Genomic DNA, 27801 nt, shown 5'->3' on the forward strand with positions numbered 1-27801 from the left:
CAGTTGTTGATTTTTTTTTTTTTTAATTTCAGTTTCAGATTCTTCAGACTATGATGTGACATTGAAGTCAGGTAATTACCGTTCTTAAATACACAACTGTACTACTTGAAAAAAATAAGCTTTCTTTAACAAAAAAACAGTGGCAGCACCATGGTTAACAACTATTTTTTGGTAGAGTTTAAGGGCCGAATAAGAATGAGGTCCCATTATGGTAAGCTCTGTGCTAAGGGAGAAATTGACAGCTCCTGCTCTGAAGAACACACACATTAAATACAGTATATTTCTGATCATTCAAATAGCATGGGAGACATGGATTTTATTAGGATAGTTGGGAGTTGAGTCACTTGAGAGTTCAGGAGCCATTAAACAGCAGGGTGGCTTTTCCCATTTCTAAAAGTTCTTCCTCTTCCTCGCAGTCCTGGCCAGGGTCTCTGCTCTGCCTGTCTCATTCACTCCCCTGACAGGAGGCTTTCTGCACTGCTGCAGAAGCCATTCAGTAGCAGGGTAGCCCTTCCATATGAATAGGGGTAGGTTTACCTCACAGTCCTGGCTAGGAGAGTGGAAGCCCTGTTATCTGAACCTCCATTATCCAAATCCGTTCCTTGTGCCCCAGCATGAGATTCAGGCTGTAAAGGACATGTATCTCATGCTGCGGGCCAAGGAAGAGATTCAGATAATGTGGAGGTTCAGATAACAGGGTTTTGGATAACCAGGGAGTACATTGTAATAAATAGATTGTGTGAGAGAGAATTCTTTAATGGCTGGTCAAAACTTTCTCCTATGTTTAGCTTTCAAAGCCATATTTAGTAACCCCAGTACAAAGGTTTAGCTCTCAAAGGTGTTGAGAACCAGCCACTCACAAGGACTTGTACTGGGAGTGCACCTAAAAATCAAACCACTTATTTAGCTGCCTAAATATAAACTGAAGAGTTTAACTCTAGACCGCCAAGTTAGAAAAATGTGGCTGTTGCTAGTGATCCTTTTGTATGTTGTTTATAGTGCCTTTTAGGCTATGTCAATACAGCAGCATTATTTTGGAATAACTGACGTTCTTCTGAAACAACATAGGCCACAACTACGCAGCAAGCAGCTATTTCGACATAATGTCAAAATAATGTCGAGCTGGAGGTTTTCTTACTCTGACTCCTGTAATCCTCATTTCATGAGGAGTAAGGGAGGTTGGCGGAAGAGTGCTCTAACTCGGACTTCCTGCTGTGTAGACGGCGCCAAAAGCCGAAATAAGCTATTTCAACTTAAGCTACGCAATTGACATGGCTCAAGTTGCGTAGCTTATTTTAGCTTTAGCCCTGCTGTGTAGACGTGCCCTTAGTGTCCAGAATAGTAGGGGGAGAAAAATGAAGAGGCATAGGTGAGAGAGGAGGTAGGTTTTTTTTTTCCAGTTGCGATTTCAAATGATATAATGACCTGAAGAGATGGCTTGTCAAGCTAATGGAATGTGAGATGAATGGGTAGTTGGTGGAGTTTTGGTAAGAAGGTGAAATGCATGGGGATAAGGCAGGTTGTAGCAGCCTCTCTATATACTGGCTTGATGGAAGGGATAGGGGGACAGGCAGACTCGCAATAGTCAAACACAGCAGATGTCAGTGTGGATACAGTTTCCTGTTTGGTGGAGTCAAAGGTAGTGCCATAAGCAAACAATGCAGCAACAGTTGTCTGAAGTTTTGCAGAGGAAGAGAAGAGCACAGGCAGAGTCAAATAAAAGATTTGAGACAAGAGGGAGCTAAGGGACATGGATCTGTAACTGAAGGGTCCATTGTCTCAAAGAATCACTTCTGTGTCTGGAAACTTGTACCTGAAAGAGATTTAGATGATGGCAGAGTATCTTTCCTGACCCAGTTAACCCCACTGCTGAAACATAAGTCCCAATTGATAAAAGACGGAAGGAAATGACTAAAACCATTTACTTGGGGTAAAACTAAGGTGCATGTGCTTTCAGCCTTACAGTGAGATCAGTTATCTTGAGTTTTGGGTGGTGAGTTTTGGGGGTTCAAATACAACATGATTGTAATTTTGAGGGTTTCATCATTTGTATGTACTTTGGTTGCCATTATAATTTTTTTATTTAGTTAGAATTGAATGTTGTTGAATTGCACTTGCTAATGTTACAAACAAGGAGTACTCCTCTGAATTAACTCGAGCATTGCAATTTGCATTTGTGAAAGATGCTGGATTAACAGAAGTAGAAATTAGGCTTTATATTCACAGGCCAGGTAGCCAGAGCTCCCTTTTCCATACTTCTGTACTACAACTTTGTCCAAAAGGGAGTCACTTCCTATGGTATGAGACAGTATTGCAGCATGATTTCAATCCTTGTCCTTTGGCAAGAATGCCAGCCAGGTTAAGTTAATGGATATTGCCTATCTCCTAGAACTGGAAGGGACCTTGAAAGGTCATTGAGTCCAGTCCCCTGCCTTCACAGCAGGACCAAGTACCATCCCTGATGAATTTTTGCCCCAAATCCTTAAATGGCCTCCGCAAGGATTCAATTCACAACCCTCGGTTTAGCAGGCCAGTGCTCAAACCACTGAGCTATCCCTCCCCCCAGGTGGTGTGGACAGCTGCTCAATAGGATCTAAACAAAAATTGCCACAATTAATTTCTTATTTACCCTTTTGTCTACATTTTTTCAGACTCTGATTTATGTTGTCTTTTGTATAGCAGTATCCTTTGACTTGTATGCAAAGCCAGGTAACAACAGGACTTTAACTTTGATGAATCCTAAGAAATCTTTTTATCAGTGGAGGCTGCGTGTTCCTTCTAATTATATCGTGAGACTTGTAGTCCTTACGTTGCATGGTGTCACTCCAGGGAGTTGTGCATCACACAGATTATCTGCATATGATTTCCTCCTTCCTCTTCAGAACAAGATCATTACAAGGTATAACCCTAAAGGAAAGCTACTTTTTCATTGTTAAACCAAACACCAAATTGTATATGTATGCATTGCTGGCCAGAGTGCTCATGGACATGTTTGAAAACAAAGAGGATTGTATGGAATGATTAGTAATGAAATATATAAACATTAAGGAGGCTAATTCAAAATTCAGCCTGGTTTATCAGTGATCAGAAAACAGTACCAGCTGATGTTTGTCTCTTAAGTTACTATCTGAAATAAATAAGTTGTCTTGATGCAGTACCTAGCCAAGAGATTCTGCCTCATATATATCTGCCAATATTTGGCACTCAAGTTTACCTTTGTTTATGCACTCAGCAAGGAGGACAGGAGTTGAAAAGGGCAGAGACTCAGAAGTATTCCATTATGCCCTCCAAATCAGCACTGAGGCATATAGGACAAATATTGTGGAGAACTCAGTGTTGGTACTGCCCATGCTATATCTTTTCTGTGGGTAGAGATCAATTTCCAGGGCTGTCAACCCATCATGTTTTACAAGTAGTAAATCAGCTATTTAAAAGCAGAGAAGAAACATGATGGCTTGGATTCAATTCATATTAGTATCAAGCTGCTTATGTTACTGTCCGTTAAAGCTTCATGTCCAAGAAGGCATTTTTATTCCAATGATATGTATTTGGTATAAAGTATATTCAATTCACTAATGCAGTCATGTTTGCCAACAGGAGTTTCAAAAGTAGGAGCCGGATATGCTGGGAAAATTAAGTATGTGCACAGAAAAGAGAGTGGTATTGGAGAGAGCATCTATCTGCACTCTACAATACTTTTTGTTTGTTTGTTATCCATTGTGCTAGGACTACTATTTTGTTTTACAGTCCTTGTTTGGACACTAATCATCTAGCATACCTGTTCACTCACTGAATGTACCCTCAAAATTTCCATGTACCCTCAAAATTCGTTGGACTGGTTAAACACAATTAACTCTGTCCAGTGAAATTTACAGAGATGTGTCCAATGTCCATGGGTGAGAGAAGATAATTAGTTACTGTGGGTTAAGTTATTGCTATACAGTATACAGAGTTCCTTTGCACTTTGATGCCTTACAGTGCTTTCAGGACTTCAACTTGTGTGTGATCCAAAATCTCAGAGGGAAAGAAGGTTGAGATGCTTCAGGTGACCATCCCTTTCTGTATACTTGATATCCTAGGTCACCTTAGAAACAGATGCAGCTATACACATGCAGGATGGATATTAGACCTTCCCACCTTCTATTCCAGAAAATACTTGTTCTGTCCCATGAGCTAAAGGGACCTCTGTTAACTGCCCTTCGTATTCAGGTTATTCGTGCTAGTCTGTTTCTAGGCATCCAGTTCTACAGGATGACTCAACAGAGAGGGTATAAACGATTCTGAGTGCTTCCCTTAATGTACAGCGGTGAATTTGACACGGCTACAACCAAACCATGAAAGTATGAATGAGGCTGTACACTGCTGTGAGAAGTACCATAAAAATGTTCACCTCATATAAATATTGAAGACTGTTACATGCCCCACTATTCAATTTCATGATCCCTTCTCAAGTTACTGCACGAATAAAACGGGCTCAGAAACAGATCGCCAAAGACTTCCATAAGAGAGGAAAAATATCTGGACTGTTACTTCAGAGAGAAGATGAGTTGGAAGGCATTGGGTAGATGGAAATCTATAAAATAATGAAAGGCATACAGAAGGTCAGCTGAGAGCTTTGGTTTACCCTGTATCATCATATAGGAACAGTGGCTAGCCAATGAAACTTGAGGGGAGGTAAATATTCTCTTACATAATAAATACCCTTTGGAATGCGAAGGCACAAGGTAATATGGATTCAAAGAGCGTAGGACATTTTCTATTACACTAGGTAAGCTCTTAGTGGTTTGTGCTTCAAATGGGGAACACCGCTAGAATCAGCAATAACTTGTCTACAAATAAATAGATAAAGACTTCAAATGTATTGTCAGTTTAAAAGTAGTACAGACATTGACATGGGTAAGATTATCCATGTCGACTATGAAAGGTGGTATAAATTATAAGGGATATTAAACCTTGGTGCTCCAGGGTATTGACCAATCCTGTATTGCTTGGAGTTAATAAGAATTTTCCCTCATAAATAAAAACCTGCCCAACTGTCACTGTTTGCATAGCACTTAAAACAATAAAGTTCCCAACTAGTTGGCGCCTAGGCATTATCACTGTGAACAGCCTTAACAGGCCTGATTTGATATTGTAAATCTGATGACTTTGTAAAACTGAAAATCTCTATGTACCTCTTAGCAGCATCCTTTTGGCAGTGAGATTGGGTATCTTAAAACCCAAACTGAGAGTCTGAGATGGTCAATTATATCAGAGATTGGGAAACTAAAGGTCAACACATTGGATGCTCAAATGGCAAACAGTTCATTGATGAGATGAAAAAAAGCAGCAAGTGTCCCAGGGAGTTATGTCAAAGTTCAGCTGAATGTGTTGGAATAGTTGCAATCTAATTTCAGAGGACAGGCAATACAGAATGTTACTTTATTCAATTGGTGTCTATTTCAGGTGGTGTGGAGTATCAGGAGTCTGGGGTTCTCCTGTCATACGGTTAACTTCATCGAGTAATGTTATGCTGGTCACCTTCTCACTGGACAGAAGACAAGAGAGCAACATGCTAAAAGCATACTTCCAAGCTGTTCCTAAAGTTGGTGTGTATTCAAATTAATCATTTGATATAGGCAGGTTGATCCATTTAGGACGTTACTTACTTATTGAAAGTTATTGCTTCTGGATAAAAGAAATTCCCATTCTCCCTAAAGATGATTTCAAGTAGCTGAACAGAGGATAGGGTTTGAGATTCGTCCACTTGGTAGGATTAATCTCTGCTTACTACTTTAACCGTCTCTCCTAATAGTTGCACTTCTCCCTGTCTGTTCCTCACTATGTTATGTTTTTGCTCTTCAAATATGCTACTCCCAAGAGAGTGCAGTTGTCAGTCTCAGTAAAAGTCACATCACCGCTCTGCAATCTTACCTCTCTTGGTACTCCTGCCAACTCCAGTATGAGTGAAGCACACTAATAGTCTGTGATTGGAGTAAGCTTGCAGTTCTGTCTGGTTACAGTGGAATACTTTGAATTGCTATGGCCTGAGATATTTGCATTTTCTTGTACACACCTCTGAAATGAAACTAATATTAATAATTTATTTCTGACCACTTGTTTGCAATTACTGAATCTTTTCTCCTTTTGATAAGGGATTATAGATATTCATGGACAGAATTATTGGCCAAAATGTTTTGTCCCTATGGAATAAATTATAAGGAATGGCCCCTACATAACTCAGGACCCTTCAAGATGTCCCAGATTGGGCACCCAAAATTGCTAGCCACACAAATTTTGCAATGGAAATGAATGCAATTTTAAATATAATTGACATCCAATTTTCTTTTATTTCTTAATTTATGCATTGCTATATTGTCTAAAAAAGCCCCAACAGCGAATAGCAATTGTGGGGCAGGGACTAGATGATTACAAAAATGGTTAATGGGAAGTGGAGTTGTATAGTCACCTGCTCAAAAGCAGCACAAGTTTTAAAGATACACAGACTGTTTGGCTTACATGAAATTCATTGTGAATCTCAATTCAGTTTTTAGGATGATAATGTTGAGAGATCCCACACCTGTGAATGTATGTGTGTATATATGAATGCCTCCTTGCAGGCTGCTCTGTCCCATTTCTTTATTTTCTTTATGTTGAATGTTTGCTCCTTCATCCCACAGTGTAATTACAAGTGACAGTATTAGGTCAAACAGTTTTTCTTTTATTTGACTAAGATTGTTCTTTGCTGATAGGTGGGTTGGCCTTTTCTTGCTTCTCCTATAAAATATGGGAGGATGGGGCAGTGGAGAAGGGAATTGTATAGCTTACAGAGAAGAAATAGAGTGTGGGGAAAACATGTGAATGTGGTCTGCTATAGTAGTTGCAGAAATGTGCATATGAAAGTAATTCCCATAAGTATCAATATGTACCTTGCGTTTAATTTTGTCCGAAGGATTGTATTATTGTCACTAAATAAATCAATGGGAAGCCTTCCTTCTGAAATGAGCAAAGTGTGCCTTGGGGTATAACTGCAGAAATATTAATTTTTGAAAGTAAGATGGCATAGTAGCAATACTAGCTATCACAAGTACTCAGTCATCTTGACTCTTTGGGTATGTCTACACTTGCACCCTCTTTCGAGAGAGGGATGCAAATGAAGGCATTCGAAATTGCAAATGAAGCCGGGATTTAAATATCCCGTGCTTCGTTTGCATATTTGCATTATGGTGCTATTTCAAAATACCAGACACTGTTAAGATGCGGTTATTTCGAGAGAAAACCCTTCTCTCGAAATAACTGGTAAACCTCATTGTATGAGGAATAAGGGTTATTTTGGGAGAAGGGTTTTCTCTCGAAATAACCACATCTTAACAGCGTCTGTTATTTTGAAATAACGCTATTTCGAAATAGCACAATAACACAAATATGCAAAAGAAGCATGGGATATTTAAATCCAGGACTCATTTGCAATTTCGAATGTCTTCATTTGCATCCCTCTGTCAAAAGAGGGTTCAAGTGTAGACATACCCTCTGAGTCTATTTTCACTTAAACTAGTGTCAGTTTGAATTGAATTCAGTGGCATGTTTGCAGACATATACTTGTGATACTGAGGAATTTTGCCTTTAGGTGTCTTGTCTTAATACATTGGTGTAATCTCTCATTTGTGTTGCACCTCTGGTTCTAAGGGCTTCCCAAGGCACATAAATCTGTATAGTATACTGATTTTTGTTCTGCGCTTGTGTAACCCTGATGAAGATGAGAGAGCAAAACTTTCAACCACTATGCATAGCAAAAGAAGAGTAAGGATGAGGCAATGTGGTAAATACAAGAAGGAGAAAATATCTGCTTCATCTTCCACTGAAAGACTTTTGCTGCTAGGGTAGATGGATGTATCTAATACGACACAACAAAATTAAATGTTCAGAAAGTATTTGATAATAGGAAACAAAACATATTTGGTTACTTTTATCACAGATCTCTAATATGTCCTCTCAGGTACGTCTAGACTACAAGCCTCTTTTGAAAGAGGCTTTTTTGAAAGAGCTGTTTCGAAAAAGCCTTTTTCAAAAGAGATCTTCTAGACATTCACAAGACTTTTGAAAAAGTGATCCTTTTCTTGAAAGAGAGCACCCGGGTAATCTGGATGCTCTCGTTTGAAAAAGCCCCGTTTGCATTCAAGAACTCCTTTTTCCAAAAGAGCTCTTTAGAAAAAAAGGTGTTCTTCCTCATAAAATGAGGTTTACCACTGTCGAAAAAACTGTTAAATTCTTTCGATTTAATTTGAAAGAACACGACAGCAGTCTAGATGCAGGTGAAGGTTTTTTTTTTTTTTTTAAAAAGGCTACTATTTTCGGAAAAACTTGTATAGTCTAGACATAGCCTTAGCTAATACTGCAGGGCAGCACTTGGATTCATGTACTACTCTCATTTGGAAGTTAATTATTGTAATTGCATTGAGAAATAAGAGTTGTGATCTAAAATCCCAGAATGAAGACCTAGTAGGGCAGTATTCTCTGGGAATGTAGGAAGAAGTAAGATCGCAAGTGTCATGGCCCATTTTCCTCTCTCTAGTCTGTACCTAGGGAAGAAACAGAGTGAATTGAATCCTCCTTTGAAGTGAAATTTATGTAAACATGAAGATTTATTGGTATTTTTGTCTTCCAGTCTGTGGTGGTCAGTACAGCTCTTGGAATGGGACGGTGAGCTCCCCTTATTACCCAAGCTACTATCCTCCAAACATTGACTGCAGCTGGCTAATCCAAGTAAGTCTTAACAACTCTTGAAAACATAATGGAAATCACGACTGCTTGTGTTTTGCATATCAGAAGTAAAAATGGGAGAGCGGGCCTTCCTTTGAGGCTAAAACCAAGGAATCCATGCCAAATACTCTAGTAGCCATTTTGCATCAATGTGGTGGTTAATGGATTGTTTTCATCTCTGCTGCAAACTGGGGTTCAGGTACCTCTGCAAATGGAATGTGGGGGATTACAAAATTAGTCAGTGGTAGATGCAAAATAGTGGAGTAGTAGGCCTCTGAGTTTGTTCTAGCTTGGCAGATCCTATTAGTGTCCTCTCTTGACCTAGCAGTTAGTGCATGTTTGCCGCCTTGCTGGGTTATTTCAACTGGGAGGTGAAATGGATGATATAAATCCTGTGTTACTTTGGTGTAACCCTGTGCTTTTGCAAATTATGAATACACAGGCCTGCTTGCTTGAACACAGTAGGAAGAACCAGTTAGTCATTTCTTTGTCTGCTTTTCCAGCAGATGTGTCCCAGAGAAGATCTGCCTCTTGGGGCTGTGTGAACTACTACTTCTCCTACTTCTTGCTAGCTTTCTCATTGCTTCCTCCTGTGGATGGCTGTGTTTCTTTTGCCCCAGTGTTTGCAATCAGTCCCATGGAAATTCTGCAACTCACTGGCCTCAATTTCTGATAGGCTTTGCCCTGCAACCCCATTGCCTTGGGTGTTGGCTTACAATTATTTCTGGCAATCATCTGAAGATCAAATTTCTGCTTGAAGGCAGCTATTGAAACTTGACAGTATAACACTGTAAACTATGCATAGGACCCTAACAAATCCTGGCTGTGAAAAAATGTCACATACTATAAGATCTGCCAGGGAGAGGCAGGGATGAAGGTGTCTCAGCCAGCGATCCTACTATGTTCCAGTCTCACAGGGAATCACAGGGCTCCACTGGATCTCTTTCCGCCTCCCTCCCCCGCTAAAAAAAATGATGACTCTTCCCCCCCCAATATTGTGCAATCCTCATTCTGCATTACCTGCTGCCCTGTTCTGAAGGCAGCATCTCTATCAGCAGCAGCACAAATAAGGGTGGCAATACCACAATTGTCCTACAACAGCCTTACAGTGTCCCCACAAGCCTCTTTTGGGTCAGGACCTTTATGGTCACTACACTGAGAAACAGCAGGTGTAAATAGTTGAAATTGGGAAATGGACTTTTTTTTAAAGCGAGCATTACGAAGGGCATTAATTTGGTAGGGCCCTATTTATGCAATAGTACTGTCATCTATAAGGGTTCAGGAGGAGAATGTCAAAGAGACAAATGGCAGTTGGGCTTCCAGCTCCCTGACAGACCAAAGAAGTTGTGTGCTTAATTGCCATTTACGCCTTGTACAATCTCCTTTTTCTTACATACCTTTGTTCCTTACTGCCGAGAGTAGGCAGTGGGTATTTTCTTTTATAATCTGATGATGGAGATGTCATTAATGAATGCCTGACCATTTGATTTTGAGATAATAGGACAACATTTGTCAATCATATTTAAACTCGTTGGGTTTGTTTTGTTTTCTTTAATGATTGTAGGCACCCCTGCCTGGGTATAAGTTATCGCTAAATATCCTTGTCATACAAATTCAAGAGAAGTCTCCAGGGTCCAATAAATGTGATAAGGACTGGTTAGAAATAGATGGAGTTAGGTAAGTTAAAACACTCTTTTATTTGACATTAATTAACAATATTCTAAGAGGACACAACTTACCATTCTATAAAATATTCTGTGCTAAAATCTTGGATTTCTCCAGCAACTTCCCTAGTCTGGCACCATTGGCACCTCACCAGTCATGAACGGGGGGATTTGCCAGGCCTTGAGTACATTTAGACCACCGGGTTGTTGTTTTTTGAAGAGGATATGCAAATTCTGTGGGAATTTACATATCTTCTTCCTATCGCTTTTTCGAAAGTGGGTCTTTCGAAAGTGAAAGTAGTCTGTACACAGGTTTTTTTTGGAAAAAAGCCCCTTTTTCAAAAAACCCCGCTCTTCCTAAAAAAAAGGAGGTTTACCTGGTTTTTCAAAAAAGGGTTTTTTTTTCTGGGGGGAAAAAAACAACCCCGCATCCAGACCTTTCGCTTTCAAAAGACCCGCTTTTGAAAAAGCGATCGGAATAAGATATGCAAATTCCCGTGGAATTTACATATCCTCTTTCGAACCCCCCCCCACCCCAGCCTGTAGTTTAGACGTACCCCAGGAGAGGTACCTCTCCTCATGGCCCATGCTGCCCCTGGACTTGGGCTTCAGCCTGACCCCGCTGCTGCTCTGGTCCCCTGAGGCTCTTGTGCTGCCACCAGCCCCGCTGTTACTGGAGCTCTGGGGCTGGAGTTCTGCAGGCGCTTGGGACCGTGGCTACGGCTGGAGCTCTGTGGGCGGAGCCAGAGCTCTCTGGCTGGAGCTCCCCACCTGGAGGGATGCTGGGGGCAGCAGCACTGGATCTCCTGCCAGCCCATTTACTTTCCCTGCATGTCCTCTGACCCTGCCTGCCACCCCAGTGTGATTTTAAATGCCTTGGGGGAGGAGGAGCCACGGGCAGTGCAGTAGAGTTAGAGTAGCTTCTGGCTGCTCGCTCACCCCGGATGCTGTCATTTGTCTTCCTGCAGCCAGGAGCACAGGGGCAGAGTCTCTGTGCACTGGTCCAGCTGTTATACTTTTAAAGCTTTAGGCTCACTGAGAACCAGGAAATCCATTACAGACAAAATAGTTTGGAAAAATATAAAGGTTTCATCCGAACCATATTACCATCTTAAAATGTTAATCGTTTTGTACATGTAATAGTAAGGACAAGATACAGTAAAATAACTCCTATAAAAGTGTAAAGGCTTAGTGCAGTTGGATTGTGGTTGTAATGATTGTGTTCTGCACTTGCCAGATATTGTAAAGCTATTGCCGAAGGCAAGAGAAACAAGGAATATGGCGATTCAATTGTGATTAATTTCCATTCAGATGAACTGGTCACCCACAGAGGGTTTTATATTGAATATAAAGCATTCAGCCACACGGACCGTAAGTGCATACAAGTTCACTTTGGTTTTTGTAAGGGGTCCATGTTACAACTTTGGGGGAAACCTGGCTTAGAGACCTATGTTCTACACTCTCACTCATAGCAATTGTGGAATGAACAGGAATTGTCCTTCTGTCTGATTGGTTGCTGAATCCTGCCTGTCGGGCTCAGAGGTGAGGGAAAAATGAGTCTCTGCTGACTTGACCCAGGCACAGAGAACAAAATTTCAGGTAAACGGTATTATAACTTGTCCCTAAGACCATAGAGGCAGGTGTATGCCAGTTATGAGGCAAGAACACTATATGGTTACTAACAAAACTTTCTAGTAATGATACCCTTTAGGGGACCTGAGTGGTCCCAAAGGAGGGAGTTTGCTGGACCAGGGGAAGTCAGGTATGGGCCCCTCCTGGCCACCAGCCCAGTCAGTGTACTGCTCCCGGTAGGTGGCTGGGCTCCACTACCAGCCGCCACTCCACTCCAGCCAGTGGGGGCCCCCACCTCCAGCCAGTGGGGGGCTTCCCAGCTGTTGGCAGCCCAGGTGCTCTGTGTTGCTGCTGGCCGAGTTCACTCTCAGCTGGCAGGGCTTCCTACCTGTCCTGCTCCCGCTGGCGGCTGCTGGCTAGGCTTCCTGTTCCCAGGCCGCTGGCACTCCAGGCTGCCTGCCGGCTGAGTTCCCCGCCACTGACAATCCCTGGGGCTCTCTGGTCAAGCAACATCCATGGTCCTGCTGAAGCAGATAGTCCTGGACCACAGAGGTTCAACCTGTACTGATTTAAATTTTCTAATTCATTAATTTAAATTCACTTAAATCTGAGTACCTGTTCAAATCACTGCTCTTTAGTGTTTTCTCCTTTTTCTTTTTCTTCTTTTTTTCTGTTGTCTCCTTTTTCACAGTAGATGGCATTGCCTTAGTTGAATTATGTAGAAGAAAAATAAATAAATGGGGTACCTCTGCCCTAATGAATATTTGATCCATGACAGCAGTTTCATTACTTCTAACTTTTCTTCTTTTAGCATGTCCTAAACAATTTAAATGTACAGACAGAACATGCATTCCTTTAAACAATCAATGTGATGGATGGAAAGACTGCTCTGATGGCAGTGATGAATTAGACTGTGGTAAGTTTATTCATCTTCTATTTATAAAAACTGTCCTTCATCAAGTCCAACAGTCTCTTTTTTGGGGCATAAAATGTATTTTTTTAAAAGGTGAATTCAGAGAATACTACTTTAAAATAACACCGTTGAATAATACCATGTAACTTTTATTGACAAAAATACAATACAAAAGAAACTTCTGGAGGTAGCCGAGTTAGTCTGTACAGGATAAACTTAAAAAACAACAAATAGTCAGGTAGCACTTTATAGACTAACAAAACATGTAGATGGTATCTTTTGGATCTGTGTGAGTTTCTTTGTGAAGTTGATGGATTTCCACTTCATACGGCTGAATGCAGTGCCTTGCATGTTCAGAAGTTTCAGGGGTAGCCAAGTTAGTCTGTACAAGATGAATTTAAAAAACAACAAATAGTCTGGTAGTCTATAAAGTACTAACAAAACATGTAGATGGTATCAGACTACCAGACTATTTGTTGTTTTTTAAGTTAATACAAAAGAAGCAATCCTTCCAAAAACATAAATAATGTTTAACATATTTATTCCAGTGCTTCCTGTAAAAGAACTAAAACCATGGAAAGGGTAATCTTAGACTACTTCAGAGTATTGGGTTCTTAAGTGTTTTCAGATCCTGTAACTAGGAAATACTGTGATATTTAAAGATCTCTCTTCTTCAGGATGTAATCCAGAGGAGTCTAGTTGTCATGATGCAAAGTGTAAACGCCGTTCAAAGACTTGCAAAGGGGATGATAGTTGTGGAGAGGATAGTGACGAAAATGATTGCCGTAAGTGCATTGAAAAATAGTTTTGGAGGATATGGGTGAGGAGTGGGTGTGTGTGGGTGTGGAAATAGGGATATTTTCTTGTTTTCACTGTCTAAAGTTAGTGAATATCTCATAAATACATGGACGAGTAGCCTGTTTGTGTGTATGTGTGATGTGAGGATAACGGAAACTTTCATATGCATGCACCATGCTATGCTGTTCCAAATATTAATGTATGTTAATCATACTTCATTCATTATGTCATGTAAGAATTGCACCTGGGATTGACTTGGTGATCTGGATGCCAAGGAGGGTAGAGATGAACCTGCTGAGGGAACAGGAAAGAGCGATGGTATTTGTGCATGTGGGAATGAAAGTTGTTGCAGAATCAGAGATGTGAGAGATGGAAAAGAGGGATTCACCATCATATCCATTGCTCTGTTATTACCAGAATGTTCCTTGCAGAAGTGCAGGAAGGTCTGAGGTTCTGACCATTAGACTGAAACTAAGTCAATGTCTTTGCTGCAAAAACCAAGATGTTTCTTGCTTGATTGCTTTCCCCTGTCCCAGTCACCTGGGGAAAAAAGCATTTACATATTCTGGGGACTAGAGTCTTTCATAGATTGTAGATAACACAAGAGTACATGGTCAGCAACTAGAGAAAAGAAACTACCCAGTAGGCAAAACCTCAGGAGTCCCCAGTCCATTTGATACCCAGAGCTTTCATCTCAATACTTTCTCAGCCCAGGGAACAACTTTCTGCTTAAATATCAGATTAAGCCTCTATGCCTTCAAAATCCTGGGAGAGCACCGCTCTCAGGCTGGCCCTCTGCAATGAACTCCTCAGAGAAGTCTGCATTGGTGAGGCTAGGCATCTGGCCCAGGCATGACTTCAGGGCATTAAAAAGCTTCATCTCATCTGTTGTCCCACTAGACCTTTTTGGCATCTCTGGCTTTTAGTAGATCATTCAGGGGAGCTTCAATCAATGCCATGTTGGACGCAAACCAGTAATTATATCCTTCCAAACGTAGGAAGCAGTCTTATCTGTCTGCTGGGCCAACATGTGAGGCATGAATTTAACATTTGGACTTTAACTAACACCGTGTCAAGGCATCTTTCTATCCAATATTCTAAATAAGACACATTTGACATGGCCAATTTACAGTTGGCAGGATTACCTCTGAGGCTGAGGAAAGTCACAACCCCTCTTAGGTGAAACAGGTAGTCATCCCATACATGGTTAGGGCCAGTGCTTTTTTTGTTTTAAAAAAAAAATGTCGGTACTCCAGGGGAAAAGTTGTTGAGCTCTGATTGGAGGTGCTGGTACTGCGTGTGGAGGTGCCAGTACTGAGTACCAGGCAGTACCGTTGCAAAAAAAGCCCTGGTTAGGGCTACAATATTGCAAAGGTAACCTCCAGCTTATTGTTTTTGTGGTCTGAGGATTAGATTTATAAGGTGCCGGAAAGCTGTTGCCACCCCCTTTCCCTTTTGAGGCTAAATAGCATGGTTTAAAAATGCCCAAAGGGGGTGGAAAACACATTCTGGAAGGATAGAAACCAGGGGATCAGCCAGTAGCTTTATTTAGGGCCATCCATGCTGAAGTAACATACTGGGCCCAACCACTCTAACAGCTCAGCCACGTTTGTCACTGGGTAATTGTGATGGAACGGACCATACAAAAGCTTGCCCCTCTGTACAGTTGTCAGCCGACGGACAGGGCAGTGAGTGGTGTGTGTGTGTGTGTGTGTGTGTGTGTGTTACACACCTGAGACTTCAACTGCTGAGACCAGGGTCCCTTCTCAGCGGGCAACCTGGAGAAGGTTGACACCTAGCAGGTATATATTCTCACCCCTGCGTTCCAGACTACGTTCCAGAACCCCAGCAGATGGGGCTCATGAACAGCCAGGGGGTGCCCAGCGTCTTTCTCGCAATCCCTCGGGAAGAAGTAGGGCGAGGTTGGGCATCCCACAGACCTCTGGAGACAATCAATACCTGCCAGCAGGTGTAGATGATTGGAGTTCAAATGGGGTGGGCTACTAAACCCCTCTTTATACCCCTTGGGTCACGTAGGCTTCTTCCTGGTCTCAAGTGGCCAATTAGGAAAAATGGCTTTGAATGCCAAGTTTCCCACGAAGGGTGCGAAGCATAATTTACACCTGGGAAAATGCAGACAATGGGCACCTCTGGTATGTGATGGGCGAAGATTCCTCTCCTGGGACAGTGCAGGTGTGTCAATTACTAGTACTAGCCATCAGGATGGCGGGAGGCCCCGGGTCGTCAGCTAGCCCATTTACTGTCTGGTTTCTGTTTATGGTAGAGTCAGGGACAGGCACCACACCTGCGTTCCCAGGGCATCAAAGGCTGACTGCCTTTCTCTTGCTCTCTGCGGGGGGGAGGGGTTCATGTCTCAACAACTGTTGAGGTTTCCTCCTCTCTGAGTGGGTAGCTGTGGCACCTGGGTTCAGTATCTGCTGGCTGGCAACTAGCACCATGGAAGGTCTTGGTTGGCAAGTAGGATCCCATATCTAGTGATCCATTAGTGAAAAAAGTCTCTATCAGTTGCACCATGTGCTGAAGACCCATTTCCAGACTCTTTCTGGAAGTATGGATAAAAACTCTGCATCCTGGGCCAGTCCAGAGTGCTTGCTGGGGCAAAGCTTTTGATACGGTCTCCTGCATAATTCTTGCCAGCAAGTTAAGGAAGTATGGATTAGTTAAATGGACTGTAAGGTAGATAGAAAGCTGCCCCAAACACCTCAGTGCCAGACTCCTGTTTCCAGAGCCCACTGCATCCAATCCCTCCAGGTCTCCCCCTCCTACTAGCCCCACGCTCAAAGCCCCCCAGTGCACCTCAATGCCCCTGCCCACTATCCAGAGAGCCCTCTAAAGCCCGTGTGCCTGTCCCACCCCCCTCATCTAACCCTGCTGCTGCCCCCTAGTCACCAGCTGAGTGCAGAGCACTTCCCTGTGTGGCGGGAGGGCTGTGTGGAGCCCACAGCATGCCGGGCCCTTGCTAAGCGCAGCTGCAGCACTCGGCTGGAGCCAAGCACTGCATGGAGCCTGGCTGCCACAGCAGCTGGGCCCCTGTTGAGTGCTGCAGCCGAGCACATCAAGGCTGCATAGTGGCCAGCGGAGCTGGAACTGGGACCACAGTGAGGCTGTCCCAGTAGGGACAGCCTCACTGTGGCCCAAGCTTCAGCCCAGTACACTGGGTTGCCTGCTGGACCACTCACCCTGCTGCTGCATGGGGAACTCCAGCAGATGGGGGTTCATGAACAGCCGGGGGGTGCCCTGGTAGTGTGCCACAGCCTGCCACCGGTCCGTGGGTGGTTGGGATGCTGTACTGACCTGTAATTATAGCCAGTTTCTCAGCCCTGGTCTACACTAGAGAGTTATTTCAAAATAACACACCTTCTTTTGAAATAACAAGCAGATCGTCCACAGCCCGTTGTTTTAAAACAATGGGCTGTTTATTTTGAAATAACTACTCCTGCTTGTCATGGGGAATAACAATCATTTTGAAATTGTTTTGGGAGTTATTTAGAAATAAGTTAACTTATTTCAAAATAATGCCCTAGTTTAGGCATACTTTCAGAACGTAGTTTTAAATTAGCAATTTATTTCATATGAATGGGTTTTATACCGAGATTGCAATTCAGATATCTTTTAAGAGTTGTATATTATAAAGGAAGATGAACAGTTTTAATGTCTAATGAATGACAGCGTGTGGCTGATTTTGAAATATCTACTTTGTTCTCTTACTTGCCATAGATCTTCTGTTAGTTTTTCCAGACAGTTGAATATATATAATATGACATACTACACTTTCCAGAGATATGTAATATAAAAGGAATGTTTAGGAACTTGGCTCCATTCAGCAATGCAAAGCAGCACAACCAGCTTTTTGGAAAACTGCAAGAGGCATTGGCTACTTTTTATTATGACTACACAAATACAGTGACACCTACAAAAATGCCATTACTTGGGGGATAGGAATGGATAAGAACTTGTAAACAAATGTCATTTAGAGTACAGATAAAGTTTTTACCATATTTATAAACACTGACAATCTGATTTTTGTAGAGCTAGCTCTATTTACATGTTGTATTCCTTTCGCCTAAACTTTTTTTCCTGGTAGATTGAGAGTTCCTTGAGGCGAAGACCATGTTCTCTTGTCTGTCTGCAAATAGCCCGGTATACTTGGGATGTTACAATAATAATTAATTAATTAATTAATGCATGATGCAGAAGTTTCTGGCAGGATTCCTAAGTAATACACTGTAACAGAGTCCTAACATTTTACCTGGAAATGGAGGTGATATCACAAAAGGAACTTAAGTCATTAACTCAAGTTTGAAACCTAATAAGTCCCTTTCATGGTGATTAACAGCTGCGTAATTGGACAACAGGCTGGTCAGCTGTTCAAAGTATTTGGAATGCTGAAAGTATTGGTGAGCAAAAAAACCAACAGAGAGCCTTAAAGCTGCACAGTTTTAGAGATAAAGTAGCCTAGTTTTGTTTTGGCAACTTAGCCCACTTCATTCCTGAATGACAACAGCCACAACAGGGTAATGCACTTTTGAATTTTGCATATTAACTTCATATGTTTAGCTGACTGCCTTAAATCTTTTGAGTGTCCCCATGTGGCTATGATGACATTAGTGGTGTAGCTTTCAATGCCTTTGTCCCAATCATATTTATAAAGTATACTGTCTTCATAAATTTTCTAAATAGCATAGAAAATAATTGCAACAAAACTGTTCCATTGTTCTCACATCAGTCATGTTTTCTTTCAGCCTATAAAAGTTGTTCCTCATATGCATATAAATGCCTGAATGGAAAATGCCCCACAAAACCAAACCCAGAATGTGATGGAATAAGAGACTGTGGAGATGGATCTGATGAAATGAACTGTGGTATGTGAAGTTTAAGTGAAAGAATTCTCTCACAAATTAACTTTCAGCAAATTTAAATATATACTTATATATTTGGCTCAAAAATTGGGTTAAATTTGGTGTATACAGGCAGTCCCCGGGTTACGTACAAGATAGTAGGTTTGTTCTTAAGTTGAATTTGTATGTAAGTCGGAACTGGTACATATTGTAGGGGAAACTCTAGCCAAACATTTCTCCAGAGCTCAGTTTTATTCTCCCAAACCTCACTTCCCTCAGTCTTTATTCTCAAGCTGAGGTGTCTACTGAGAAAAGCCGTTCCGCGTCTCCCTGGTCTGCTGGGGGGGACGCTAGCTTCGCGTCTCCCTGGTCTGCTGGGGGGAAGCAGCTAGTGCGGGGTTGCCTCACCCCGTTTGTAAGTAGGGATCCGATGTAAGTCGGATCCATGTAACCCGGGGACTGCCTGTACTTTAAATGAAAATACAGGATTTATAAAACCCCATATGAATAAAATTAATGTATTGATATTTCTATAAAAACCATTCCCTTTACATCTGCTTTATCGACTCAGACATGGCCAGTTGAGGACTCCCAGAAAGTGACAGTTACTTAAAACTATCACATTGACCCAGTGCTGCTTGGGTCCTTAACTCAATTAAGGCGGTGGGTTTTTCTAAATAAAAGGAAAATGTACAAGCTTTATTTAACTCTGTATTTCTCAAAAATTATTAGGTTAATTTTTATTTTGGATTTCTTAAAAAAAATTGTGTACAATGTTTCCATTTAATTGTTTGTAGTATTTTTTTAAAATGGGAATTCCATCAAGTGTGTGTGTTTCATCATCCCTATAAACTGTATCATTTGCTATGTTTTTTTTTAAAGGGCTATAGACCGTGTGATTAGCCATAACATTTTCTTCTAGTTTTCAAACCTTAAGAATGATTTAGATGAACCAAAAGAGCACTACTTAAATTTCTGTGTTTTATCTCTTTTCTGTAAGCTTTATTGGGAAGCAGTCCTATTGTAAGTTCATCCTATTGTTCTGGCTCATCTTGGTTCAGTCTGTTTCAACATGCTCAGTTATGACTGTGCTCGGTTTGGTGATTTTTGTCTCTTTTTTTGGTTTGGTCTTATGAGAAGCAATCCCATTTCAGGCTCATCCCATTTTCCTGGCACAACCAAACCCTTATGTTGCTTTAAGTTAATAAGAAGAACCTGGATATCAAATTGGGTGGGTTCTAGATCTAATAATTTAGGAGGCCTTGTTGAATGAACAAACACGCACTTCAGACCTACACATTGTCTAAAATATTGTATAGTAGATCCTGCACTAAATGAAACTGAACTCTCTGGTCACCGTTTCCAAGCTGAATGAAGTTTAAAAAAAGTAAAGAAGTCACATATGCAGTGAAAAGTAAACTAGATATGAAAACTTCCTCTTAAGTAAGATCTTACCTGTATTACTTCTAAAATAGAGGGTGGTACAGGCAGTCCCCGACTTACGTGGATCCAACTTACGTCGGATCCCTAGATACGAACAGGGTGAGGCAACTCCCGCACATGCGCAGAAGCATCCCCGGGGCTCGCTCACCTGGATCCTAGGATCCACCTCCTCCTCCTCCTCGGGTCGGCTCCAACTGGCCTCCGCCTGCAGCAGCAGCTGGCTGCAGGGAAAGGGGTCCCGCAGAGCTGCCGGGCGGAGGAAAAGTGCCTCCCCACGCCCGCTGCCCGCCGCGGCCTCGCAGCCTGCACGTCCCCCCGCCAGCAACAGGCTGTCCCCCTTCCCCCAGCAACAGGCTGCCGAATCAGCGGACAAAAGCAGCCTCTCCGCCCCCTATTCCCACCTTCCCCCTCTTCCCCTTTATACATGCCGGGCTCCCTGGGAATGTAGCAAAAAAAACCAAACAGACTGCACCAAAACAAACAAAGTGCGTGGCCTCATTGTGTTAGCAAAAAAAGAACCCTCCTCCTAGAACCCTGGGTGGTGTGTGGAAATAAAGCTATTAGCTCAAAGCATGGTGCAGAGCTGTTTGGTATTTGATGAGTTACTCCCTTAGTCCTGAGTTTGTTGCAGGATTAGCATCTCAACTGGAATGAGAAGACAGTAAAGTTTACCATTCTCATATAGCCCCCTAGGCTGGAAGAAGGACACAGAGGGTGAGTGGAGACAGCTGGGGCAGAGAGGGTGGAGCCACGGGGGAACTCCTGCGCAGGTGTTCCGGAGGAGAGGACAAGGCCTCGCTGCTGCTCTGTGACCCAAGCAAAGGCCAGGGCCGGACCGAGGTGCCAGGACGCCCTGCTGCTTCCCACCTTCAGCATCCTGTCCCCAGTGCCTGTATGTCTGCCCTGCTTTGCAGTGGCTGCGGCTCTGGCTCCTAGAGGATATGGGGCCTGGCTGGATACGCAAGGTGGCTCAGATGAGCGCAAGCAATCAGTCACAAAGGCAGCCATGGGCCAGGGAGCGACCTGGAATAACTGGGCAGCACAGAGTCAAGCCCCGGGTTCTCTGTGTAGTAATGACATGGCAGGGGGCTCAGGGTTGGACAAGGCGGAGGAGGGGAGGAAGCAAGAATGAGCTGAGCGAATGCCAGAAGGGGGGCTCTGGGGACTCTGTGGGTGACCAGCTGTGGTCCTGACAGCTCTTCCTCCCTGTCACCACGCAGCACAGTGGACGATTTGGATAGGCAGAGGTGGGCTGCTGAAAAAGCTTCCTGAGAGATAAGGGGCTGTAACCCCTAGGAAGGGAAATTCACTCCTGTAAGAGTTATCATGGGAAAAAGGTGTCTCCACTGAAGCTTTATCGTCAATCCTTCTTTCCAAGACAACCCAAAATATTCAAAATCCAATTGTCACAGGGACGGAAAGAGATGTGAAATCTTCTGAACAGGGGAACAGACAGCAAAACAAACATTAGAGGGGAGTTAACTTTTCCCTATGCTATCCAAAACTAAAAAAAATGTTTGGCTAGAGTTTCCCCTACAATATGTGTCAGTTCTGACTTACATACAAATTCAACTTAAGAACAAACCTACAGTCCCTATCTTGTACGTAACCCGGGGACTGCCTGTATTGTTTTTGTATTATCAAGAGCATCCACTTGGTACCATGGCTTGGATATAACACTGGAGAAGAATCAGTAAATATGAATTCAGTTCCTGGTTCTGTCCCTGCCTTGCAGACACTTCATCTCATTTGTAATATAGAAATGATGGTACTTAACGTAGTTAACATTGCTTTATAAAACACTCTGAGATCTGCAGCTGGAAGAACAATAGTATTAAAAGTATACAATATTAATTATTGTAATTTCAATAGTAACACAAAAGTATTAATATACCCACATAAAATGACCCAAAGCCTTATATGTCTTAAATTTTTAACTGTCCCTTTCAATCTTTTCTTTATTAGCTTGTGGAAGAAGCCAGTTAAAAAGGACTAGGATTGTTGGTGGTGAAGATGCAAGATCTGGAAAGTGGCCTTGGCAAGCAAGCTTGCAGATGGGGATGCATGGCCATATTTGTGGTGCATCTGTTGTTTCAAATAGGTGGCTGTTATCTGCTGCCCATTGTTTTCTGGACTCTGATTCTATAAGGTAAGTACAGGTGCTTCTATCCAGTGCAACTTAGCAAGAACAGAAGAGTTTCATTAGTTTTATGTATTCATGATGCTGGCCACAGTTGCTTTGAATGCATAGTTCTGTGCACATGGTGTAATTGGTATGTTTTGTAGATCTGGAGTACATTTCATCCAATCATCAAAAGTATAAAACATTCATAATGATTATACCATCACTGTAACCAGAAAGTAAATCCTGCTGTTGAACCATAGAGTTAATTGTGAAGGAAGCTGAAAGAAATGTATTAAAAAATGCTCCTCACTATTAAGATTAGAGCACATCTCACAATGGGAAGGTATGGAAACTGGCTGGTCGATAAGGGCTGGTGGTGTCATAGAGACAGGCCTGATGATGTCATTTATTGCAAAGGTGTCATCAAGATTACTCAAGTATGATCTCATTGAGGGATTTGGAAGGTTGGACTTCTGAACTGTGGATGGATCCACAAGTACCCATTCTGTGTTTAAAGTGCCTTCCTTCTGTCAAACTAATGAATGCATTGATGGGCTGCCACTCAGTGTTAGGTGCAAGCTATGATTTTAATTGGATGGCTAGGTGAAACACCTGAAGTCTAGGAGTCAGGACTCAGAACTCCTAGGTTCTTTTGACAAGATCCATAGTGAGAGTGAAAAATGGCAATATTCCACCTAAACCCCATCTACATTATTTGGAAGTTCCTACCAAAATAAGTAATGAAACAATTGGCAATATTGATAGTTAGGAGCCTTGATTTTTTCAGATTTGTGCCATGTAATCACTGCAGTTACCTTCAGAAAAAAGGATAGCTATACCTCTAACTGGCCACTTGGAAGCACAATTATTCACTTACCACACAAAATCAGGAAAATAGGCATGCGTTATCAGGTGCGGTTAGGAATAGATGCCTTTAAAGTATTATTAGGTTTCACAGTCAACACATCATTGAGATGGATGCGAACAGTTGTTGGTTATGTGTTGGAGTTATTATTTCTGTTGGTTTGCTGGCTGGTACAGCAGTGACAATAGTGGTGTTAGTTCTCAACCAGAAGGAGCAGAAATTTATTTCTATTCATTTCCTAAAGCTTAAATGGCTGAGGTCTCATATAATTGGAACTGTAGTAACCCTTACTGTCTCAGTTTGACTGAGGCACAATCCTGCCCCTCTGCGACACAAGTAAGTTGCTGACCCTATCTGTGCCTCAGTGCTCTGCATTGGTCACACAGGGATAAGTTCCACATCCTGTGAAAACCTTCAAGATCCTTGGATGAAAAGTGCAGGTATAAGTCCTATTCTTCTCAGAAAGCATCCCATTAAAAACAATGAACAAAAGCATCTACCTTACTTTTATTTTAAAAGTAAGTGAACTGTCTTACTGACTTCATGCTGTGCTATGCCCCTGACTTTGGGCATTTCTTACAATTTGTAAATAACTCTTAATCAAATAATCTGCCATGATGTTTCTGTAAATATTGTCTGTTTGCAGATACTCTGTGCCTTCTGGCTGGAAAGCGTACATGGGCATACGGATCATTAACAAAAACAGCAATCATGTAGCTATGAGATCAATCAAAAGGATTATTGTCCATCCACGGTATGACCAATATATCTCAGACTATGACATTGCCCTGTTGGAAATGGAGACACCAGTATTCTTCAGTGAGCTGGTACAGCCCATTTGTTTACCCAGCAGTCCTAGAGTATTTTTTTATGGAACTGTCTGCTATGTAACTGGCTGGGGAGCCCTAAAAGAAAATAGTATGTTCATTTCCTGGATATGTTTCTTGCAAGTTTGACTCTAATTTTAAACTGTAAGAGTGATGTGATCATGCTAAAAACAAATATTATCATGGTTTACTTAACACAGTGGTTTTCAACCTTTTGCATTGGCGACCCCTTTCACAAAGCAAGCCTTTGACTATGATGTCCCATGTCAATTAAAAATGAGGAGGGAGGGGGAATTTATTGAAGGGGGAGTCAGAGCGGTCAGTCCCATGGAGCTGATAGCTCATGACCCCCATGTAACCACCTTGCGTCCCCTTGGGGGTCGGATCCCTCTGTGACTTAGCAAGCTTTTCAAAACTAGAACATTCCCTCTTTGTCAAAGCAACTTAAACGGCACCTGAGCCAAACTGCTGAACATTTGTGGGGTTTCTTAATGCTGGCAATCAGTTTAGGTCAATCAGGAGTCCTACTGTTTGGCGTTGGAGACCAGGCCTACTGTTGGAGAGGGGAGGCAAAGGCAGCAGTTGCTACGAGTCCTGGTGATTCACAGGAGCCCAGGGCTCACAGCCATTGTTGCTACTACAGCAGCAGCACTGGCTACCGTATCCCCAGCCTCTTTAAATCCCCACTGGAGAGCCACACCACGTGCTCTAGGCTTCTCTGAGGGCTGGGGGCACAAAGGGCAGGCTGCCTTGGCCCACCCCTTCCATCTGAAGCCCTGCCCCTTCTGGAAGTGTCCTGTCAGCTCCCCTATTGGAGACTTCCATGGGTCATTAGAAAGATAATTAACCCATATTAACACTTGTTTCTCACATACACAGTTCATTTAATTCTACAGTTCTTCACAATTTTATAGACAGAGAAATAGGAAAGAAGCCGATACAAGCTCGAGCCAGAACTAGAGCTCAAATGCTTCCAGTTGCCAGACTTTCAATGAATTCCTTTTATATATTGCATTATGATCTGATTCTAAGGTCTTACCTTTGACCTGAATTTACCTATCAGGGTGTCTGTGGATTTCTTAACATACCTTTCATCTAACATATAAACATCAAGACTACTGGTTATTTATGTCTAAATGCATGTTAAGTAATGGCTTTTTTAATATTAGAACTTCATATAGGGTCAATTTTTTAAAGAAAATATTTATATATGAAATTTCAACTTGATTTGAAACTGTGACATTAAAATATTTGAAAACCTTCCCTCCGTAATTTCACCTAAACCCTAGAAAAGTCCTAACGACAAGGCGAGAAGTGGTTCAAATTGTGCCACACCAGTTTGGTATTCTTCAGGATACCAAATTTGGCCCTTGGTGCCAATTTATCAATCAATGGCTGTCATTGGGAGTTATAACCAGTAAAGCATGTTTATTTTTATCCACATCTTTCTTCCCAATTCCCTCTCTGTTGGGAGCAGCAGCAGGGCAGATTGCCTTATAACGGGGCCTGCGTGGGGCCTTTGGGTACAATTTCTATATAAACAATACAGAAATATTGAACAACTCACGTGCAGGCAGATGATGTAACAAAACCTAAAACGTGTTATACTTTGTGGTTTCTCATATTGTACTGGACAATTCCTATAAATCTCCATGCCACCACTTGCTTTTTGGTTTGGCTAATCAAAGGAAGGCAACAATGGCAGAGGGTTGTAAACTTTCCTGATCTCCTTAAGGGTAATGTGAAAGCAGTGTTGTTAATAAATATTCAAAAGCTGTGGGAGAGGACAATTTAAGCTAGAGCTGCATTTCTCAAATGTGGCCACCAGGGACTTTTCTTGTGGCCACAGCCTCCTGGCAGTGGTTGGGTCTTGTCCATCTCTGGAGACCTAAAAGTTGGAGGAGCAGGTAGCAGGTGTAAGCTCACCAATTTCTCAGCGCTGCTGGTATCAGGCTTCAGCCATTCGATGGTGGGTGGAAGGCTCTAGGCACAGGGGTTCAGGCTCTGGTTCTCAGCCATACAGCGGTGCTCTGGCCCCAATGTCACTCCGTCCCCGTCCCCCACCCCCATCCCCACCCCTCCCCGTATGCCTGGCTCCAGCTGTCTCTATCTACATTCCCACCCAGGGCTTTATTTGTCCCTAAGCTTGTTGAGGCTGAGTAAGTCTGCTGTATATTTGTATGTTTGTTAATCTCAGCAGGCTTAGTAATTAGCAAAACTTATTTTAAAAGGAAACTAAAAAGGAAACCTTATTTATGTTCCTATTCTGTTTAGGTCCAATAGAGAAAATTGTCAATTACATTTATCACTGAGGCCTAGAAAAAATCCTATACAAATTGCATTTTGTGTGTGTGTGTGTGAGTGTGCGCGTGCGCGCGCTTTAGGAAATATTGTCAGAGCAGCCACTGGCAAGAGTTGGTGTCCGAAATATGAGGCCATGAAACAAATTGTGGGAACCCCTGAGCTGGAGTTCAGTAGAGTCTAAATACATTGCTCCCTTCTAATGTATCTGCTTCTACTTCAGAACTGTAAAGCCTGTATCTGTTACACTTACATTGTTCTAGGTTACCTTGCCAAAACACTGCAAGAAGCTAAAGTGAAAATAATTAACCAAAGTGTTTGCAACAAGCTGTATGATGATCTGATCACCTCTCGAATGCTGTGTGCTGGAAATCTTAACGGCGGCATTGATGCATGCCAGGTAAAAGTGAAAATTGTAGGAAAACTGTCGTCGTTTAATTCCTATGTATATCAGGAATGTGTTTGGTTTTGACTCTGTGATGGAGCACAGAGTTTTGGAATTGTGGTTGACATACATAAGAATCTCAGAAGCAGGGTGGTAAGTTTGACAGACAGTAGTTGAATCCTTTGAAACAAATGCTGCATTTCAAAACAATAGGTAAGATCAGGTGTGTTGATATTGTTCTGCTGTGAGACCTTGTATTGGTTCTGGCTGAAGGGGATGCAGGAAAGAAAGAGATTGAGTTAGGACTGTTTGTGGAATCTTAATGATGAATTTTTAATTCTTAAACTTATGGGTGAACTCAAGGTGGAATTCCTTCTTTTCATCTTTCTTTTTGTACTGCTCTATGATCAGCTGCTTGTTCAATGGAATGATTCAGACAAGAGAGGTAAGTCGCTATTCACATTCTTCTCGTCTTCTTTGCATCTCCTTGTTGCCATTGTGTTCCATTTAGATTTGTCAGGATTAGTTTTTATTTAATAACTAGCCAGTTAGCCTGTCATAAGATGGGATTTTCAGGTCTTCTTTCTTGAGCACTCTCGCTCTGTCTGTCTGTTGCTCTCTCTCTCTCTCCCCTCCTACTACCTTCTCCCCCCTCCAGCTCTCCTCCGCCTCCTGCCTCTCTCCCCTCTCCGTTTCTCCCTGCCCCCCTTCCCCTTCCCTTTTCCTCCCTCCATGGCAGCTAGGCTGAGTGTTGCATGCTCAGCTGGGCCGCCGCGGGGGAGGAAGGGTGGGGCGGTGATGTACACTGCCAGGGGATGGGGTTGTCTAGTCACTGCACCCCCCCCCCCGTGGCAGCCCGGCTGAAGGGCGCACCACTCAGCAAAACGGCAGGAGGAGGAAGGGAGGGCCGTGAGGTACACGACCAAGCCCCCTGGCTGTGTACATCACCGCCCCACCCCCCATCCTGTCCCAACGGGGCTCAGCAGAGCGGCGCAGCACCAGCCCCACTCAGCTGGGCCGCAGCCGGGGAGCAAGCGGCGGCAAGCTGCCGTTTGGAGTCCGGCTGCGGCCAGTAGCTGCACCCGCCCCCTCACCAGGTCTGCTTCCTGCCCCCCTCCTCTCGTCCAGCCCCACGGCCCCTGATCCCCCCCCCCCAGCTCTGCTTCCCGTCCCCTCTTCCTGCCGGCCAGCCCCATGGCCCCCTGGACACCCCCCCACCTCCCTCCCGCCAGTGCTGCTTCCCTTCCTCTGGGACCCCCCATCCTCCCCTCCAGCCCCACAGCCCCTGATCCCCACAGCTCTGCTTCCCG

General features: G+C 42.8%; 1 protein-coding gene across 1 annotated transcript in view; it reads left to right on the forward strand.

Annotated features, from left to right (window-relative positions):
• The window catches only part of LOC102460566 (suppressor of tumorigenicity 14 protein homolog), a 36796-nt gene that overhangs the window by 4009 nt on the left and 4986 nt on the right, over positions 1–27801 (forward strand). The window contains exons 6-16 of the mRNA XM_089775869.1: positions 33–71; positions 2680–2899; positions 5446–5588; positions 8645–8742; positions 10304–10416; positions 11641–11774; positions 13566–13673; positions 18450–18569; positions 21954–22137; positions 23625–23896; positions 26370–26506. Of these exons, the coding sequence (XP_089631995.1) occupies positions 33–71; positions 2680–2899; positions 5446–5588; positions 8645–8742; positions 10304–10416; positions 11641–11774; positions 13566–13673; positions 18450–18569; positions 21954–22137; positions 23625–23896; positions 26370–26506 (1568 nt within the window). The remainder of the gene's footprint in view (positions 1–32; positions 72–2679; positions 2900–5445; positions 5589–8644; positions 8743–10303; positions 10417–11640; positions 11775–13565; positions 13674–18449; positions 18570–21953; positions 22138–23624; positions 23897–26369; positions 26507–27801) is intronic.

This window comes from Pelodiscus sinensis, chromosome 1 (assembly GCF_052426305.1).
Source record: "Pelodiscus sinensis isolate ZL-2025 chromosome 1, ASM5242630v1, whole genome shotgun sequence".
Classification (NCBI taxonomy): domain Eukaryota; kingdom Metazoa; phylum Chordata; order Testudines; family Trionychidae; genus Pelodiscus; species Pelodiscus sinensis.